Source organism: Myiozetetes cayanensis, unplaced genomic scaffold (assembly GCF_022539395.1).
Source record: "Myiozetetes cayanensis isolate MyiCay16 unplaced genomic scaffold, myiCay2020 scf5-8, whole genome shotgun sequence".
In the NCBI taxonomy this organism is placed as follows: Eukaryota; Metazoa; Chordata; class Aves; order Passeriformes; family Tyrannidae; genus Myiozetetes; species Myiozetetes cayanensis.
Genome location: NW_026087742.1, coordinates 21655323 through 21675464, shown reverse-complemented (window position 1 = coordinate 21675464; position 20142 = coordinate 21655323). Strand labels below are relative to the sequence as shown.

Below are 20142 nucleotides of genomic sequence, written 5' to 3'. Positions count from 1 at the left end.
ATGTTGAGTTTTATATTGTAAAAATGTAAACAGAAAGGAAACCATAAAACACTCTACCTTGTCAGAGGCAGCAGCAAGCATGGGGTCACGCAGGAGTCTTTAAGCAGGAAAGCACAAAGGCTTGTGGGGCAGAAGGTAAAACGATCTTCCACAAGAAAAGCTAGCTACTGGGAAGGCAAGGAAATTATAGAGGAGATGGGTTTCACCTGCTAGCACAGCCCAATGCTCTGCAGGTGACACTGCTCAACCAATATGCTCCAGTGTACCTTCCAGCAGCTGTTGAACATGTTGTTTCAGTAACCCCAGCTGCAGCCAGACATTAAAATCCACATCTGTCAGCATACAACAAAAGCAAAGCAAAGCAAAGCCTTGTGGAAAATCTCCTCCCCCAGGTGATCCTCCCTAGACTCCTTGGGAGATGGGCAGGCCAGATACTCAGCTGGACCCTGCTGTGGGGCTAAGCACAAGCAGCTTTCCCCTTGGGGAGAGAGTGGGGGGTACACCTGGAGTCTGCTTCTCTGAGGGGGATTGGAGTGACCTGGAATCCTCTGTCCACAGCTGGGCAGTTCCTCTGGAAGGGGCAGCCTTATGGAAGACAGAGCTTGGCTGAAGCTTATTGCTGTTACTGATGTGATGTTTTCTGAAGACTGTCTAATCAATGACAACATTTCAAGGAAGGCTCAAGAGGCTGCAGGCTGCTGATACAGTGACACTTAAAAAACTGCAAATGGGAATTGCGGACAACCCAGACGACATGGGTAGCATTCTGATTAGTTTCAGCCAAGCGTGTGATGGTTTGTTCATGAAGTGATGACACACTCTGGCAGCCTTCAGCTTGCAAACACTCCTGGCTGTGAGATGTCTCATATCCCCAAAAAGAATGGGCACATCAGTTCTTTCTCTGATCAGTGCAAGTACCCCAAATCTGCATTAGCTTTTGAGAGAACCACTGAAGTGAATGTTTCCTGTCTAACGGTAATAGTGAATTAACATGGTTGTCATCTCCTGGCAGTATTTTACCACCTGACCTGCTGCCTTAGGAGCAAAGGAAGGCTCACTCATTCAAGGTGTGAGGGATTCAAAACTGTATTTCTTCAAAGTCAGTGTCAGCTGCTCCATACCTCTTGCTGAATGACACTGAGCAGGATGTAGAAGAGAGATCCCAGACCAATACTGCTTTTCAGTCTCAAAAGCCACTGAACCAGATATGCTCTGTTACTCTCCAGTCAGTCAGTCTCAATACAAAGCAGTGACCTTTCTTGTTCTGCTTTCCCGGCATCACTCATGCCACTCTTCCTTGGCTTCATACTGCCTCAAGTGTCAGATCAGGAGCCCATCAGCTCTGATGCCAACCACACCTTTCTCCAACAGGGATATGCTTTCCCACAGGCACAGGCAGGGACCTCTCCTGAGCCTCCTTCATAATTCTGGCTACACATCAGTAAACCTCTTCCTGCCAGACACTGGTCTCATCTCATCCCTGAATGCCTCTGGAAATGTGAGGTAAAGAAAACCCCTAGAGCCAAAGAAGAAAACGAACATAATTAAAAATTAATTTCAGTGTAATAATTTAAGCATCTCAGTGAGACAAGCACTAGGCTGTTGCCTGTTTGGTGATGTGGGGAAGACCTTTCTGGTTCCCTGCCCTAGGGACTCTTGTCAGTTTTAATAAGTTTTACCCTGCAGTTGTGAACATGGCAAACTGAATAGCCCAAATAAAGACTACTTCTCACTGGGCACAAGCACATTTACTTAACATTTCTTTCTGCCACGCTATGCCATGGGAGAAGGGCTGTGGTGCAGGTGGACTGCTCACCTTGCTATGCCTCAGCTGACAGGCAGCAGTACTGCTGTCTCTCTGTGAGGGACTGGTCAAAGGAGATGAGCAGATGGTTAAGGCGACAGGATTTCCTCGAATATTTTTGATGGTACTGGCTGTGGGGAAGAAGGGAGCTACATACCAGTGTTGAGTCCAGCACTTAGTCCCCCTGTCAGCCTCAGGCCTGAAGGCCACAAGCATTACTCTGTAGCCTTTTGCCTTTGTGAGCAGTAGAGCAACCGTTGCTAAACTTCCTGAACAGCAACAGAATGCTTCTTCCTCCTCAAGACATGCACGAAACAAGGGATGTAAAAAGGCACATTCCAGTAGCTTCTGCAACTTGATGTTGGCAGTGCTACACATGGACATACTGCATAACTCCCACTCCTTTCCTTGCTGGCCTTGCCAAATCGTAATCATCCTGTTTGCCTATGCTCCTTCCTCCCAGATGCTCTATCTCCTGTTCCTTCCTTGAAGATCCTGCATCTCTTTGAAGGCTTCGGCTGCCTGCCAGTCTCTGTGTTCTCTCCCATCCCAGTTCACTCAGCTTTGTCTGAGGAAAGCATCTGGCTTTCCTAAGGGCTGGTTTCTTCAGCTGTTTTTCAGCACATGGTACCATTAAAGTTGTCATTACATTGTAGACAGTTCCATTCTGGTCTGGGAAGGGCAGTATAAAAAAGCTCAAGACAGATTTGCAGCCTCTGCTGACTTCCTGCAAGATGCTGGCTAATCACTACCTCCCCTGATTACCTCATCAAAAGGCAAACCAGATGTTCTCCTGTGGAAGGAAGAAGCAATGATCATAAAGCATTGCTACAAAGCCACCTTTGTGTCACGTGTTGCAACGCACGTCCAACAGCCTAGAAAGGCAGTCAGCTCAAGAGCCCAAAGTGTCACACACAGAGCACAGGAATGGGTCCAGGAACTCTAGCCAAGGATCTTGAAACCACTACTTTCTTTTGTGAAAATCTATGCTGGGCCATTACATGTAAGAGCTGTAGTTTTTAGATCTTTCTGTGATCACCAACCTGCAAATCAATCTGCTCTGCAAGGGCAGGCAGGTGAAATACACCTTGTCCTGTGGATCTGCGGGCATGAACCACAGCCATTGTCCTTCACAGCGCTATGGTCATCCCCTTGGACCACAAAATGCTTTACACTGTAGCAGAGGGAGAGGGAAGACAGAAAGCTGATTAATCCTGAACTGCCTAGCAGATCCAGATGCCTTTAGGTATAATTTCTTTACTGTTGGCACTGTCCCCACTACACAGCTTCCTAAATTTTCAGGCCGAACTTTGAAGTAATCAGATAACCCTTTTTCATTCAAACCTCCTTCTTAAAGAGTTCTACAAGATACTCAGACACACAAAGAGCTGCCAAACAGAGCAGGTTTTCTCCAAAGTTTTTGTAAGGATGGGGAGTAAGCAAAGCTAGGAGCTGGAGGAGCTATGTCAGACACATAGAGCATCCCACTTTGTTGCACATTCACCTGAGCAGTGTAATTAAATCATACAGTTGACAGATGTAGACATAACCAGGCAGTTCATCATCACCTCCCTGTGAGGCAGGGAAGGTATTGCCTTTCCAAGCCAATATGCCACTGGAGAGTGTCTGACAGACACCATCACACTGGCAACATCAACACAGAAGCACAAACATTTTGCTGCACCACTTTTGTGCCAGCACCAACTCTGACAGTCTAGATCCAATTTCTCAAAGGAATTTAAATTAATTCTCTTTTTCTTTGAAAAGTCCTGTCATGCCTCTGGAAAGTGCATATGAAAGGATGGTAACATGTGCTTGAACATCTTTAATAGTCTGAAGAAGTGAGTGCTGCATTACCAGAAAAGAGATGAGTCCCTATTGAATTATGTAGTACAAATAAAACCATTAAACTGGCCTGCACCATCATCTATTTTGTGTATGCCTTCCACATCACAGAGGAAACATCTCTGAAATTACTGAGAGGAAGGTTTAAACATTTTATTGGGGGCCTTTGTCTGCCAACTCAGGTTATGAATCAAAACCCAACAGGGTTCAGGATGAAAAAAAAATAACTACCCAATGCTTAAAAGCACCTCTGAAACACACCGGGAACTGATTTTTCTATGCATAAAAATACCATGATCTGAAAGTCCTCTGAACCTTAGAGATGTAGAAATAAATTGAACACCCTGCTGGAACACTTCCAGTCTTGGGCAGCTCCTGCAATCCTTCAGAACCACAGCAGAGCAAACCTAGGAACTGTCACACAAGGCTTGATATGTCTCTTGGACACCATGTCCTAATAATTTAGACGATAGACGGGGTGGGTGAATGTGTGTGTGGGAGAAATTACATACCTCAAGGAAAAAAGAAAACATTTTTGTGATAAACCAATTTGATGTTTTTTCCCTTAATATATTTTAAAGCATACCTTTGAAATTGCTAAAGAGTCTGCAATATTAAAATAGCTCTGAAAGGAGAAAGTCACCTGGCAGAATACTGATGAAATGGTCAAAAAAGCACAGCACTTGGCCTTTAACATGAGGCCCTGCCAGTTATTGTCATCAGCGTGAAAGATTTTTCTTTATCAAGGGGAAGGTTACACTAAAAGTTGCTAAGGGAAAGATTCTCAAGGGTCTAATCTTTTTGTAACGCACCATCTCTTTTGTATTCTGCTCTTCTTTTTTATATTCTGCCCTTTAGAGATGGATGGCACTCAAGGATGTTTTTGCAGCCTTCTGTGCTTAGTGAAGTTAATTTAGCAAAGACATTTTCCACTCCTTACTAATTTCAATTTTCACTTCCTCATGAAAAGTTTAGTTTTGTCATGCAGTTTTCTTCCCCACATTAGGGCAAGAATTCTGGTTTTGAAAGAAAATAGATCTCTGCTTGGAAATGAATAAAAAACTTTCTAAGTTGGCATGAAAAATGTTGCTGAATTTTTACAACATGAATGAAGAGGACTGACATTTTGAGAAGCTGTCTACATACAACACATTAAGGTTGCTCCAGACTTAGTGCAGTTTGTTACTGTGTTTGTTAGATAGTGAGTAGATGTAGTTGGCCAATTCTTGCACAAGAGAAAATGTGAAGCCAGGGCACACACAGGTACACACATAAAAGCTAAGCAGAGAACCATAACAGGAAAGCCTGATGGGTATGACTGGAAAAGGAACACAGCAGTAGAGAAAGACCAGAAGGCCAAGAGGAAGAACAGAAGGGTTATTGAGAATGTCACGTTACTGGCACTCAGCTTAGTGGGTCACTAAGATCGCAGTACAGCTACAGGTAGCTCCTGTGGATACCCAGGTTGGGAGACAAAGGGACATTAATGATTCACAGAGGTGGGGCAGGACAGGGAGAATGATCAATCACAAGTATCTCCCAGAAGATACAAAATGGCACTTCCCCGACTAGCAGTACCAACCTCAGAAGCATGCAGGAGTATGTGCGAGGAGGACACGACAGCTGGTATTCCTTATCTTCCCTGTCTTCACAGAGCATCCCTGACTGACCTTTTGGACACAAACATCTTGGTGCCTAAGTGCTGGCCTGACTGGGGCATTCTGGTGATTGAGTGTGCAGATAGAGCAGTATCAGTGAGTGAGAAAAAACCCTGGCCCCTCCCAAAAGGTTTAGCACTGACACTCGCAACTAGAAATAGACACTGCAGAGACCAGGTCCAAACACTACCATCATATCCTGCATTCCTCTTGAAAACAGCATGAACAATTTTTGTTTCATTAGAATTCCCTGCCCTTCAAGTTAAGCAGACCTTCTATCTCACGCTGTATATCCAGGATGCCATCTCCAAGTTTCCCAGAGCTGCATAAACTTTAACAACCAAAAGGTACTACTTGGAGTGAGGATGATGATACCTGCATTTTATGTCGTTTCTGTGGCTGAATCATTCTCTGTAATTCCTGTCTGAAGACAACATTTGCACCATTTGTTTAGGATCCTGTGGAACTGAAGTGTAGTTAGTGCAACACGGTGAATAAGACCAGAATGGTAGAAAGGACTCTGACAACCTTATGTAGCTGCCCAAAGAGACAGGGGAGCTAAAAACTCCTTACACTCTATGGTAAAGTCATTCTGATGGGAGATATTAAAATCTTAAAACATTAAAGAAATTGTGAAGAGTAAACTACAGATTAATCCTTAATTGCTTTAAGGCCAGCAATTTTAACAGTAATATTTTTTCAACCTTAATTAAGGTAGTAGAATTCTTATGGAGAGAGGGAATGGACAGGTGTCTTTAACACTTCTAGGTCTATTATGACACTCTTTTGAAGCAAATTATTTGGAACCCTGTTACATGACAGGATCCTACTCCTAGATACGTCTCTGTCCTCCATCAGACTGCTAGGTCAAGTTTCCAGGAGACAGCTTCTTGAGTTCAAGCTCTCTGGTACATCACCTCTGTCACACACCGAGGAGCCAGTGTAACAAATAATAGGTTTCTTTTATTGTTGCTTTGTAACATAAAATAATTAAATTCATGATTCCAAAATAAGGGGCATTTAAAAAAACTGAGTGAGAGGAATGTGACATAACTGTCATATTTTAAAACACAGAGCCACAAGAATGTTTTCTAAATGCCTTTTCCTGTGATACATTTCTTCCACAGCTTCATCTCACATAACACAGTTTTTGCTATGCGACCAGTGCTAGGGAAGTCGGAAAGAATGATAAATTCATTATCATCCGTGTGCTAACAAGGCAGAGAAATCTGGAATAACAGTACAAAATTTTAAACAAACAAACAAACAAAACAAAACAAAAACCAAAACCAAACCAAACAAACCAAAAAAAACCAACACCCCCCCCCAAATCTCTACAGCAGGACATGGATTAAACACTTCCTCTTCTTTCTGGCTTTAAGGTCACTGACTGGGACTCCTGAGACAGGGGTTTTCAAGGCCAGGCCGAGGTGCAGGGCTTCCTCCAGGCCCAGAGAACACTCTGCACTGAAGGCAGCCTGAGGGAGAAACACACAGCAGCACCTCCAGACAGCAGCACCTCTAGTCAGTTCTTTTCAAGGACATAGATGCTGGCAACGGCCACAAGGACAGTGTGTTAAACTGAGGTGGGACTTCTCATCAAGGAGCTACATGATAACCACACACTAGGTTTTTCCAGAAAGATAATTACTGTTGGGTATGGAGCAAGAGTCCCAAAACACTGCTGAGCCTCCAGGCAGCTTGATTAATTTTACGTATATGCCCTGCTTTATCTTCAGTCACAAGTTCAACTTTGTCCTTGCACATGGAAAACCAAAGGTGAGTATCTGAAAACAAAGCTATGCATACTGGTCTTGTGAGCTGTCCAAAGTTTTCCATACACCAAGAACATACCAAGCCAATTAACCAAAAGTGACATTTGGACAAGATCATCCTTCCCCACCAGGAAGTGAGATCTTCTTGAAATGTCTCCTTCAGTTCCCTCCAGGAAGAAAAAAGGCATTTTACTACGGACAGATCCAGGTGACCCTGCTGGAAGTCCGGCTTACACAGTTCCACTGGATAAGGGTGTAGCCTGCAATCTCCTATATCCTCTCTGAACTCACTGGCTCAGCTTCACATTTACTGGGCCTTGAAGTGCCTGCCTGAAGACAAGGTTTTTCAGTTGATCCAGTTTATTGTCTCTTAAGGCATCCCGTATGGCACTGAAGAAACCGAAGTAGTGCTGGAAGTTGTGCATCATGAGCAGGACACCAGCCAGCAGCTCATTGGTCACGAGGAGGTGATGGATGTAGGCACAAGTGTGCCTCTGACAACAGTAACAGGTGCATCCTTCCAGCAAAGGACCAAAGTCATCTTGGTATCTAAGGAAGAAGCGATGTTGGATAACATCAAAGGTTAGAAGACCCATTCAAGTTACAAAGAGTACCCAATTACTACCTGGCCTTTTGCAGGGACCTGAGCCCAGCTGCTCTAAGATTTGTTGACAACTAAGACCAGCACCACTGGCACAAAGGACTTCAAATATCATACATGGTTTGGGTTGGAAGGGACCTCACCTAGCAGGCCATCTAGCTCCAACACTGTGCCATTGGCAGGGACATCTTCCACTACACCAGGTTGCCCTAAGCCTCATCTTGCCAGAACTCACTTCGGAGCCAAAAGGCCACACATCTAAGTCAGGATAACTCTGACTACATCACAGCTAACAGCAGAGAGAGGCCCTATCTGTGCCTTTGCTGACAGAAAAGCTGCAGTGCAAGACACCTCTCACTAGCCATCACATCATTTATGAAGGAGAAAGCTATCAAAACTATGGATTTACTGATTTCTCTATTCAAAAAACAATACTCCCCTCTATGTGAGATGCTGGAGAGCAAAGCAACACAATTGTCTACTCAGACAGCCCAGAAGTACCTGTGGCAAACAGAAGGAAGGACCAGTGGCAACAGTGGTCAAAGTATTTGTGAAGTATCTAGAAATGTCAGAATTGCTCAGCAGCTGCCTAAATGGAGTCACAAAGTAGAGGGTCTCCACAGTTTAAATAAAATCTAGTATCTCGAGATACTAGAGACCCAAGTTAGATGTGGAAGACAAAAATGATCCCCAGACAAGCTTTGTAACATATGGTCTCTCAGCTGGGGCATAGTTATGACCACAGTATGTCTGCTGGATAAATGACCAGAAAGTCCCTGGCTTTAGGTCAGACAAGAGACAATGCTTTCTGACATACACTGTTGCCTGATAACAAGCTAGAATGCTCATCCAGCACTCTCCACTAAATGTCCAGAAGTACTGTCTTCAACAGCTTTATGTTTTATGAAGTCTCCCATCCAGCTGCTGACCACATGCAACCAAATACAGAAGTCAAAACTATCACGTTCAGTGATACAGCTGCAGGTACCCTCCTCACAAACTCACATACCTTTTGTCCTTCAGACATATCTCAAACGGTGTCATTTCTGGGTGAGCTTTGGAGATTTCTTCCTGGTTTTCTTCAGCACCATTCTTCTCCATGTCCTGGGCCCCATTTTGTGTTAAAACTCCTTGAAATAAAAATGCAACAGCCTTTCACAAACAGAGCAGGGGAAAAGGAAGGATAGCAACTTTAGACTAGGTATTTCTGCTACTCTCCTGCCACAAGTTTACACCTCTTTCCTATAGTAAGCAGCTATTTTCCTTAATTTGCCCTAGGTTAGTTAACTCAAATACACTTTTAGATGAGTAAGAGACAACTGAAAACTAATCTACTAAAACTAATCAAAAGTTAAAGCTGAAAACAACAGTATAACTTTGCTGCTCTACTGAGCTAAATTCTTAATAAAAAATAAGAACTTTTCATCTGAACTGCATGCTGAATAGAGTGCAATCATCTGAACAAATTGATTTTATTGAGATTTTATTAGAGTAGACAGGCAACTCATCTGCATTCGATCATTCTACTTTCCATGCTGTGATCGAGACTCAGGGATTTAGAGGCCTCTTTTTTTTTCTTTCTTTTTTTAATCAACTGGAATCAAAAGAGGCTGGTAGCACTAATTCAGGAGATGTAGATTCCACATCTGCCTTTTCTGCACCTATCTGAAAAATAAAGAATTATCCCATAACTTTGTAGGTTTGCAATTTTAAGTTTGTTCTTAAGGAGATGTATCTGAAAATACCAGTATTACTGTTTGCAAAATCTGTGTCTACCGACTTTAAAACAGACACAGAACAAAACCACTCTCCTTACCCAGAATCTTATGATTTAAGAATATGGCAAAATAAGACACCTTAACAAGATGAGGGTTAAAGAAATAGCAGCACCATAAGAAACAAAATGTTCTATTCTATTCAGATGGTTTTGAATTATCGAGGCATGAAAAGCCACTAGGTTTTACCCAAGAGAAAAAAACTTAAAATGTTTTCCTGCATTAAAAACATCTAATAGGCCAAAACAAAACAGCTGCTTGAAACACATTTGATAGATGCTTTAATGGGTGACATGCATGTTCCCATCTCACAGCATAATGAGGTAATGAGTTATGAACATCTCATTTTTGTTTTGAAATGTACTGATGAATGCAAGGGCAAAGAAAAAATGGGAAACTTCTGACAGCTAGAAAGAAAGAACTTCAAAAATATATTATTATTACAGATACATATTCAGTTAATTCTAGAATTTAAACATAATACATCTCCACTTAATAAGTCCAGCCTTCATTGCTAAAGGTAACAGAAAATTTCCCAAGGGTATCAAATTAAAACCTCTCTATTCAGTAGGTATTTAAGAAATATTTAATCATGTTTTGGCTAATCACACTTAGAGTCCTCAAGTTTTACTCAACAGGTTTCACACCAAAGTACCCCACCTTCAAAAGCAACACTTGACAGTGGAATACCGGTTTTTCCAGTGGTTACTGCACTTATTTCAGGAACAAAACACTCAAATAGAGATTCCTCCAAAATAAGAATTCTCATTGCCACAATGTGAACTGTAAAAATTATAATGACCATCAAGAAGCTTACCTGCTGCTTCAGGATCTGGAGGGCAGTCATAACTGAAAACCAAGGCACAGCCTCGCTCTGTCACTTGGAAAGGAAAGAAGCTCTCAAAAATGTCCACTCCCCTTTCAATGCACTCAAGCACCTCATCTGGTTTGCCCACACCATGAATGACTCTGTAAGAGACCCACAGGAAGACAAATCTACAATATTCTGAGTAGAAGCAAGAAGGTACCTGAAGACCTTCAGGTCACGTGCAGCCCATGTAGCTTATCTCTGCGACTGCTAACCAGAAGGCAAGTGGGGACAACAGTCACTGCTCAGAATCCTGTGTGTTTCCAGTTCTCCACCTCCAACCTAACCAGTACACAGCAGGCTTTTCATTATCTGCCATTTGGAAGACATAATAATCCCTCACTTATTGCGGAACAAACTCATTCTGTTCATTATGTTTGAAGTGATTTGGTTTCTTTCACATACACATAAATACACTTAGATTCAAAACATCTGTGCCATAGAAGAGATATTTTCCTTAGTCATGTTTGTGCCCCAGGGAACTACCAGTTTCCAGACACATGGACCCTTTTGTTTGTTAACTGTTTAAAAGACAGTCTGAAAAGGCTTGATCAAGAGCAGCAGAGACAGCAGTAGATGGCTGGTCAAAGATACAACTCCTTCAGGTGACAGACACATCATATTGCATTTGGAAAACGTGCCTGGAGGAGAATGCACTATTGAGAAATGTCATTAGAAAGAGAGCTTCCTTGCTTTAGTCTTCCCTCCTCTTTACACTCTACCTGCTCAAATGATTTCCCCAAAAACCTGGCTGTAACATCTCCTGAGACACAGCATTAAGAGCCAGGAAGAGCCGGGCTGGATTGCCATCAATGGTAATAGAGATCCTGCTGTTAGCCAAATTTAGTTGGCAGCTTTGCTGATGGTGGGTGAAGCTTAAGAGAGTAGAGCAGTGCCTGCTCTTCTGCAGGTGCATGGGCTGGGCTGACAGCAGTAGAAGTTAATGTAGGACAATGATCTAAACAGATAATTAGGAAAATACGCAGGGGCTGATAAATGAAGTCACAAGGTGCCATTTTTAGTCACTTTTCTAAGTACTCCAATTAAATTGATGAGCACAGAATAAGGATGGGAGAAGTTTACAGCATGAGTGTTTTATGTTTCAGGTTTCCATGGCAGGGAGAAAATGATGCGCAGGAGTCAGAACAGTAGGTCTGCACACATGATCAAAGCCCTTGCTGAAACTTCTCTCTGCTCAGTTAAGGACAAACATTTCTTCTTGCAAGGGTTCCATTGCTACTGGAAAGGAAAACAAATTTTACCAAGAGACTTCAGCATCTTTAGATACATAAAAGGACTCTTAAAAAGGACATTGATATGGTCACACAAAAAGCAGTCACTTCTTGAGTGGGGCACAGAAAGTGTTTGTCTTCTAGAGAATTTCATATTGAATTTCATATTGGGGTAGAACACAGCTGCGTAACTACTTCTCCAGCCAGAATGGCAAGGGTGATTCAGGAACAAGGACTGTCTGAAATTCACTTGAGGTACTTACAAGACCCCCTGGGGCTACCCAGCTTTCTTCCTACAGAGAGGTCAGAAACACTTGTCTTAACCAGACAAGCAAACTATTTGATAGATGAGGCAGATGCACTGGTAGCCAGTAAGGTTAGCTGAGCAGATTGGACTCTAATGCTCCCAGGGGATCTTTTAAGTGGCTCAACCAGACAGGATGGCAACAACACAGCAAGCTTTCTAATTGTCGGGAAAATTCAAACCCCAGGCACCATTAAGCAAGAACAAGCTGCAACACCAGACACGTGCTTTTGCATTTAATTTCCTTTTGAACACCATTAGGCCAGAGCAATGCTCAGCTAGCAGAGGGAAGCAGGAAAACAATGGGGCCTCAGTCACTCTCTTTAGGAAATCATTAAAAAAGCACTCATATTATTTCTGTTGCAGCTGCTCTTATAAGAGCAATGCAGCAAGCTCGACCCAATGCTAAGAAACCCCTCCACTTCTGAACCACTAGCAAGTATTAACATACATTTTTGGGAAGTCTTTAGTTACTATTACTCATTGGTACCAATGAAAAAAGCTGCCACCCCTGTCCTCTCTCTGCCATGAATGTGATGGGCAAAAATAACTACTCCAATACAAAATAAGCCCCACACTGTCCGAGAACAGAACACTGTTGTTTTAGGTGAGGCTGTATCACCTCTGGTAGTTCACAGGCTCAGTGTCTCAGGTATTAGGTCAGAGCTGGCTGCCAAAAGATCATGTAAACACTGGCTGGTTCTTTCAGCACCCCGCTCTGGAGCCATCCTCCAGCTGAGACCACAGAGGACTGGAAACATGACAGATTTTGATCTCATGAGATGAGGTCCCCTCATAAGATGAGGTCCCTGCATAATATCTTGATAATAACATTCTTGTTTGAGCTGAACTTCAAGTCAACCATGGCCTCAGATGATGAACGCAAGCACCCCGACATACCCTACCTGTAATTCTTCTAAAAACGTAAATATGACTAATGTGGAGAATATGCATATTCAGAGTGTGAGTACAGCTTGGTGCCAATTGCAGCTAAAAACTGAAACAAGGGTTGAAGCCTGCAGCCTGACAGTGGTAAAATTTATGCAGCCTGGCATGTGCAGAGCTGTGCAATACAGTGATTATTTCCTACAGGGATGCTGCACAGCAGCCTGTAGATGCTCCTCATAATAGAACAGATGGATTTCTTGGGATGTTGCCCACATGACTTACCTTGGTTTATCCTCTGGCAGCTCTGCTGTGACAGAAGCTATCAGTTTCAACTTGGTCTCCATGGCCATGGAACATCCCTGGAAGCCATCTAGCAGGAAGCCACCCACAGGCCGCTTGGCAGTCTCCCTGGCTGATCTGAGCCTCTCTTCCAAGATATCTCCACCTTCAATGGCCCCAAACATTACACTTCCTTGTAGCTCCTGTCCCAGGAAAAAGCTACAAATCTTAAGAGCATGCTCTACCAAAGACATGCAAGACATCTCACAGCCCAGACTTCAGATGCCAGCTACTTAAGTCCCACATTTCCAGGAACTTGCCAGAACCACAGTGTTTTATCCCATGTAATACTATTCCCCATGCAACACTGTGAAGTCCATGTGTGAGTGTAAGAAATGGGATTAGGGGAGACAAGATTCTGCTCCTTACTTTGACTCTAACTCACTAAGAATTCTGATGCCATTCTTCCCACCTCCCTATTACTGAAGGCAATAACCACACATCACCTTTGGACACAGCTTTTTATGGATGGCCCTTCAGCAATACATGTGTCAGTGCAGAATACAAAGCAGGTGCCATTATCTTGGCTGTCAGAACTCATCTCATAATGATCACACCAGATCTCACAATATTCCTTTTCAGGAGATACTGATATCAGCTCCTGTCACCCGTTTTCTTTCCCTTGTAGTGCACACTCAAATATATATCTCCTTTCACCAAAAGGGAGGAAAGTTCCAAAGCTGCTGGAAGACATGAAGCCCTGACTAATTCTATCAAGTCATTCCTCACTTGGAACTGAGGGGACTTCAGATCAAAAAGATAGGTTTTCTCAACCTGAATGAGAAGATCCCACTATTTGCCCATGCATATAGAAATAAGGTAAGTGAAAGAAATGCACTACAGTTCAAAACCAAGGGAGGAAAAAATTAGAAGTAGTTCTCCTCAACTAGTAGGGATGAGTATTTTAGTGCAGGAGACAATTTACTAAAAGCAGAAAGGAAAAATCACTATTGGTTATACCTTATCTAGGACTGTTACCTGGGCATTCTCTGACACATACATGTGACACGATTTCCTATTAAATCACATCCTGGTACTGGTCCAGGATGCAGCACAGACCAAAAAGCAGATGCAGTGCTACTGCCTCAGTATTTTAGGGACCTTACCGGTGATTTCTCTTGCAGCTCAAGACATACATCCAGGAAGGAAAGTGACCTATCCACAGACTTCTTTGCTCTTTTTCTACCAACTTCCCCAGAAATGGTGTCTCCATCAGAGAGGCACTGGAACCAGTCCGGCTGGATGGCCCGCTGTATGTCCATGAATTTGGAAGCTGTCATTTCCATGCGCCCTGAGCTTCCCCACAGGGAGACTGTCTGTCAAGGAAAAATAGGGAAGAATGTTAGTTGCGAAAAATAAGCAGATCCTAAGGGTGAAAGGAGGGGAGGAATTGGTCTGGTGAAATACCAGATACTGGAATGATAACTCATACCACATTTCAGCCTATTTTACAGAATCTGTAATTAACCTGTGAGTGCAGCTTGGCTGTATTTTGTTGTATTATTGTTAGACTTGCGACACTGCTGCTCCAAAATTTTAAAGGAGTTTTCAAGTAGTTAATTGGTCTCAAGCCCTTTAAAAGTCATCTCTTTTCATCTACAATTCTGTCAGTGCTTTTTTAAAAGAGGAAGTGTGTTCAGCTATCAGAAATAGCATATAGCATGAAGTGTTATGGGGACTTTTTGGGGCCTGAGGGTTTAAACACATTCTGCTAGCTTATGCCAGCCAGCCAGATTAAGCAGTGCAGTTCTCATGCATACTAATTTGCAAATTGAATTTGATCAGCTGACGCAAAAAATATGAGAAGAACAATTTTTTTGTTTGGTCTCCACAAAGACCCAAAAGGATTGTGGGGTAGTACACCACATGCCTGCTGCCTGTCCATCCATCCATCTCTCCTGATTACTTCTGGCCTTGTCAGCCAATTTCACTAAATTTGAGTAACAAAGACAGAAGTCTCCAAAGTAATAATATTTCTGTAAATTTCCCACTTGAAAAAAGGCAACTCCAAAGGAAGGAGATCCAGAATTAGTACCTGTAAAATAACGGGAAGACAGCAGCTGTATGTTGTTCTGAAACAGCATGTTGATCAGACAGTACCTGCTGCCTCTTATTGCGAGAGCATCGAGGAACAGCTGGTGAAGGCAGGCAGAGGAAAGTCAGAACTGTCTGAGCCAAAGGGCAGTGTGTAATCACATCTAGTTACCTTCATTCTGCTCTCGAGAGGAAAAAAGCAGCTTTAATAAATAAAATAGCCATGCAGCTTAGAGGACTGAGCATTATCCTGTGATTATTTAAATCCAGCCCATGCTAGACTTTCTGGCACAGTATCCAGAGCTTTCTGTCCCACTGCTTTCAAAAAGCTTTCATAAGCATTTGTCAGTACAGATTCAGCTGCAGAAGGCCTTGTAACAAGGTGACAAATATCTTCACCAGCTTATTGAAAAAAAAAAAAAGCTGAATCAAACCTGCAACATCCAGGTTCAGATTGCTGCTATCACCTCATAGCTGCACAGTGGTAGGACAACCTTCAGATAATTCCTTCCCTGAAAAAAGGCAGAACTCAGCCTGGTTCCCAGCAGCAAAGAATATACACTGATAGCTGAATGGTAGTAGTTATCCTCTATCATTCAGTCACCTTTCACCAAATGTGACCATACCCAAACAAGCCTTGAGACTGACTGGATCTGAGCAGGTGCCAGGAGTGGCCCCTCCAGGACAAAGCTGTGGCAGGTAGCGTGTGGATTGCATAGGGAATGTGTGTGTCTGTGGGATGGAACAGGAAAATGCCTGCAACACTATGTGCTCCTGGACTGCTGAGCAACTCTCCTGCAAAAATTCTAAGTTCTTCTCCTTTGTGGGTCTGTAGCAGACTAAATATACACACAGGGGTTCAGATTTATTGCTTATCAGCGGCATCACTGTAAGCTGGTACAGCAAATACACTAAAACAAAGGTATTTTCTTTTACTACCATATTAACCACAACAATATGGGAGGCCAGAGCTCTCCTTTCTATCTGAATTGCAACTTAACTGCTCAGGAATTGTTCAGGGAACATGTTGACAAGTAAGAACATATACAGCTTTATTTAGTTGGAGGTATGAGCATGTAAATGACATTCCTCTTTGTGCAAAGATTAGAAAAATAAATCTTGTGGCTGTCTGAGCACACCCACAGAGATGAAGGGACTGGTAGCTTTCTCTTGGGAATTTTAGGTGGACCCTTTCAAATCTTTACAGCTACTGTACCTTGTTGGTGTTGTAGCCAGATGGACAGGGACTGACTGGGTCATGAAGGGAGCAGTACAGCACAGCATCTGGCATACCTGGGAGCACAGAGACAGACATGGGGTAGAGTTTTCATGAACTAAAGCAAAGTTAATGCAAAGATGTGGTTTGTCAATTTGCAAAAGGGAACAGGGCATTCTCCCACACACAGATACATCCATTCTCACAAAGAAAATATCAATCACTTGATATCTCAGCATCAAAGAAGGCTGACTTCTTCCTCAGTTTTACTATCTGCAGGGACAAGAGTGCAGCATCAGTATAAACCATGAAATAATACCTTTTGGTTCTGCAACCTACATAGCTCTTTTGAGATTTATTTCTGTTTCTTCTTGATTAATACTTTACCTACTAAAATTGTCTAGACCAAACAGCTGACTCACTTGACCACTCAATTGATACACTGGGGACATCTGACATTTGACACAATCTAAACTGATCAACAACCTCAAGCCTAGAACTTTTAAGGAAGGAAATATAGAATCATAGAATGGTCTAGGTTGGAAGGGACCTTAAAGATCCTGTCCCATGGGCAGGTACACTTTCCACTAGACCAGGTTGCTTAAAGCCCCATCCAACCTGGCCTTGAATACTTCCAGGGATGGGGCAGCCACAGTTTCTTTGGGCAACCTCTTCCAGTGCCTCACCAACCTCATAGTAAAGAATAGAATACTGAGAGAACATATCAGCTACACAAATGAGAAATGTATCATCCCTGCCAGACTGGAGGCTTCAAATGTCAGAAAGCAGACAGTAGGTCTCAATGACAGTCTCCTCTTCACAGACAGTCACTGAAATTGGTAAAGCCTCTAAAAAGTGTCAGATAAAGAGATTCTTCAGTTTTCTGTGAAGGAGTAAGTTGCCCCAAAGCAGTCGAAGTTTACTGAGAGTTGGGTGCAAACTTCCTTTGCAAAGGCAAACCATAACTTTGTTTATATAATGAAATTTATGTCCCAAATTTTTATGCACTTAAGAAAAAAAAGCGCACGCTATCAACACAGAATTCTTTTTCTTGCAAAGTCTGCTATATTCCATACACAAAGAATTGTCTGTAAATTACACAAATTACAGACACATCATCACTTTCATAGGACCTAACCCCATACCCAGTGTAACTTGGGATACCCAGAAAAAGCATCCCAGAGAAACTTGTTGACTTGGCAGATCATCCTCCAGTCCTTTGAGCTGCCTCCCCAGACATAAATACAGGCTATAATACACATATTCACACAAGAGGCCAACCCTGCATTCACTGAGCATTCAGGGTCCCTTGCCACATGAGCCTGACACCAGTGATCTGAGCTGCACAATGCACGTGGTCAGGCCTTTACTGATCTGTTGTGACAACCAGAGGGAAAAAACAGGAGAGTCACAAACATAGGAACTGCTGCTTTACTCATTCTTATCACCAAGGTGTTAAGACAAAGATTCCATTCAGGAGCTGCTCCAAGGATGGAGTACAGGGACTGATGAACATCACAAAGGCCTATTGCAGTAGCCAAAGGATGTGGCAACATCTGGCTGTTTTCTGTATGACTATCCATAAGTAAAATTCAGTTAATTCTTAAAACTGACTCTTTAAGATGGAAAAGTGGAAGAGGAAGACAGGGAGAAAGTACAGTCCAAATGCTAAACAGACAGGAACAAAGAACAGGGGAAAATGAGCTTCTCCATCTGCTTCTTTAGTTCCTCAAAGCTCCCACAAATCCAACGTGGGTCCTTCCCCTAACATATTCTCAGAACAGAAACAGCTCAGAGATACAAGTGCCCACCAGCTGAGACTGATTTGATGTAGGTGCTTTACCTGTTCATTCTTCATACTTGTTGGAAATCTTGAGCTGAAATTAACTATTTTAAGGGAACCAAAAAAGCCAGGAAATGTATTTGAGCAGCTGTGTGGGGAAGGCCCTTTTCATGAAAATTTCTCATTCTCCTCATAAAAGAAGTCATACTCTGCACCTGGCAAGATTCATTTGCAGCAGTGACTAGGGGGCTACAGTGAAACCTCTCTCAGTTCTAGTCTCAACTTTTGGGCTAAGCCCACCCCAGTCAGTGCTGCAGCCTGCAAGGAGAAGGCTGGGTGCAGAAAAAGAGGGAGAAAAAGCAAAACTACTTATTTTTGTAGGCTGATTGAAGGATTTTTGGCCATACAATTGGCCAAAAGAATTTCTGGCCATACTAATGTCCACAGGCTATTTCAAGCCTTCCTTAGTGGCACTCTGAGTGAGAAAATGCCTAAATGTGGAAAGTCTGTACCTCCATCTTTCTGCCTACAGTACTGCCTGAATATGCTCTAGTGGGATCCACCTGCATTATCTCTCCAGACATACAAGCAAACACACACACTTTACCTATAAATTTTGCAGCTCCTTCTTTATACTCTTCCAGGACATCATGAATTTCTGCCCTGCAATCCAGATACAGAAACACATTAACTTAGCAGACAACTATCAAAAAAATCAGTGGTTTCATAACTAAGGCTTCTGTTTCCATACTTATGCATTATCTGAAACTGGATTGGTTAAGCGTTGATTTCTGCCATCCAGCTATCAGGCAGTAAGGCAGGGGGAGATGGAACTAAATTCCAGAGACACAGAGCTCAAGAATCATAGCCCACAACCCAGGGCACTCATAATTCTGTGTCAAACAGGCAGAGCTTTTACTTGCACTGCCCAGTGCCCACTGACTTGCTGGAGAACATGCAGCCCCAGTGTGACTTCTTGAGTAGCATCACTAATGTGCATCATTCAGCAAAGGCAGTACCAGGGAGGGGAGAGCTTCTAACAACCTTTATGATGATTATCTTCCCTTTCAGTTGCCACTTACCTAACTAGTTTTGAGAGTCAACTGCTGGTCCAATCTTACCTCAAATGTTTCCAGGATGGGGCATCTACTACCTCTTCTGGGCAACCTGTTCCAGTGTTTCATTGTTCTTATTGTAAAAAATTCCTCCTTTATATCTAGTCTACCCTCTTACAGTTTAAACTCATTACGGGGCAAGCCCTGCTAAAAAGTTTGTTCCTTATTTTCTTATAAGCTCCCTTTAGGTACTGGGAAGCTGATACTAAGGTCTCTCTGGAGTTTTCTCCTGGCTGAACAGCCCCAGCTTTTCTCAGCCTGTCGTCACAGGAGAGGTGCTCCAGCCCTCTGATCATCTTCGTGGCTTTCCTCTGGACTCAGTCCAACAGGTCCATGTCCTCCCAGTGTTGGGGACCCCACAGCTGGATGCAGTACTCCAGGTGGGGTCTCACCAGAGCAGAGCAGAGGGGAGAATCACCTCCCTCGACCTGCTGGCCGAGATGGGAAGACAGCTCTGAAGTTACTCCCGCGGGTTCGGCCTAAACACGCTAAAAGCCACGCGGCCCTCCAGCTCCCTCACCTTCGCCTTTCCCACCGCGTCCCTGCACCTCCCTTCCACGGGGAAGCAGCGGAGGGACCCCCCAGCTCGCACCCCCTCCATCCCCGCGGTACTCACATGGCGGGCAGGGGCAGCTGCGCCACGCCGGGCACGCCGCGCACCTCCCGCAGCGTGTCGTGGGTGAGGTGCGGCGCCGAGCCGGTCCGCGTGTACAGCAGGCAGCCCGGCAGCGCCAGCGCCCCGGACCCGCTCCTGCCCAGCCCCGACAGCGCGCCCAGCCGCCCGCAGCCCGCCCCGAGCAGCTGCAGCTGCATCTTCATCCTCGCTCCGGCAGCGCCCGGGGCCGCAGGCACCGCGGAGCTCCCTCCCCAGCGCGCCGGGCGTCATCAGCGGGCGCCGCGGGCCG

The 20142-nt window shown here is 43.7% G+C and overlaps 1 protein-coding gene across 3 annotated transcripts; it reads right to left on the bottom strand.

Moving 5' to 3' along the window:
• Window positions 1-6250: 6250 nt before the first annotated feature.
• On the bottom strand, window positions 6251-20097 carry QTRT2 (queuine tRNA-ribosyltransferase accessory subunit 2). 3 transcript variants are annotated; one of them, XM_050332433.1, is made up of 9 exons: window positions 18730-19736; window positions 16340-16416; window positions 15558-15635; window positions 15125-15224; window positions 14196-14405; window positions 13033-13232; window positions 10276-10427; window positions 8693-8813; window positions 6251-7631 (listed from the first exon to the last, which is right to left on the bottom strand). In XM_050332433.1, exons 5-9 carry the CDS (start codon window positions 14373-14375, stop codon window positions 7370-7372), a joined length of 915 nt encoding a protein of 304 aa, XP_050188390.1. In that variant the 5' UTR covers window positions 14376-14405; window positions 15125-15224; window positions 15558-15635; window positions 16340-16416; window positions 18730-19736; the 3' UTR covers window positions 6251-7369. The 3 variants fall into 3 exon arrangements, with proteins under 3 accessions (XP_050188390.1, XP_050188388.1, XP_050188389.1); XM_050332431.1 differs by lacking the exons at window positions 15125-15224; window positions 15558-15635 and adding an exon at window positions 19854-20097 and having other exon boundaries at window positions 18730-18785; XM_050332432.1 differs by lacking the exon at window positions 15125-15224.
• Between the last annotated feature and the right edge of the window lie 45 nt (window positions 20098-20142).

What these genes read in the sequence shown, in the direction of transcription:
- QTRT2 (XM_050332431.1), bottom strand. Translation starts at nt 20,056, where the DNA reads ATGAAGATGCAGCTGCAGCTGCTCGGGGCGGGCTGCGGGCGGCTGGGC. An exon ending in CAGCTGCCCCTGCCCGCCAT is followed by an intron (nt 18,786 to 19,853) that starts GTGAGTACCGCG and finishes TCTGGATTGCAG; the next exon opens with GGCAGAAATTCATGATGTCC. An exon ending in AGGAGCTGCAAAATTTATAG is followed by an intron (nt 16,417 to 18,729) that starts GTAAAGTGTGTG and finishes CTGTGCTCCCAG; the next exon opens with GTATGCCAGATGCTGTGCTG.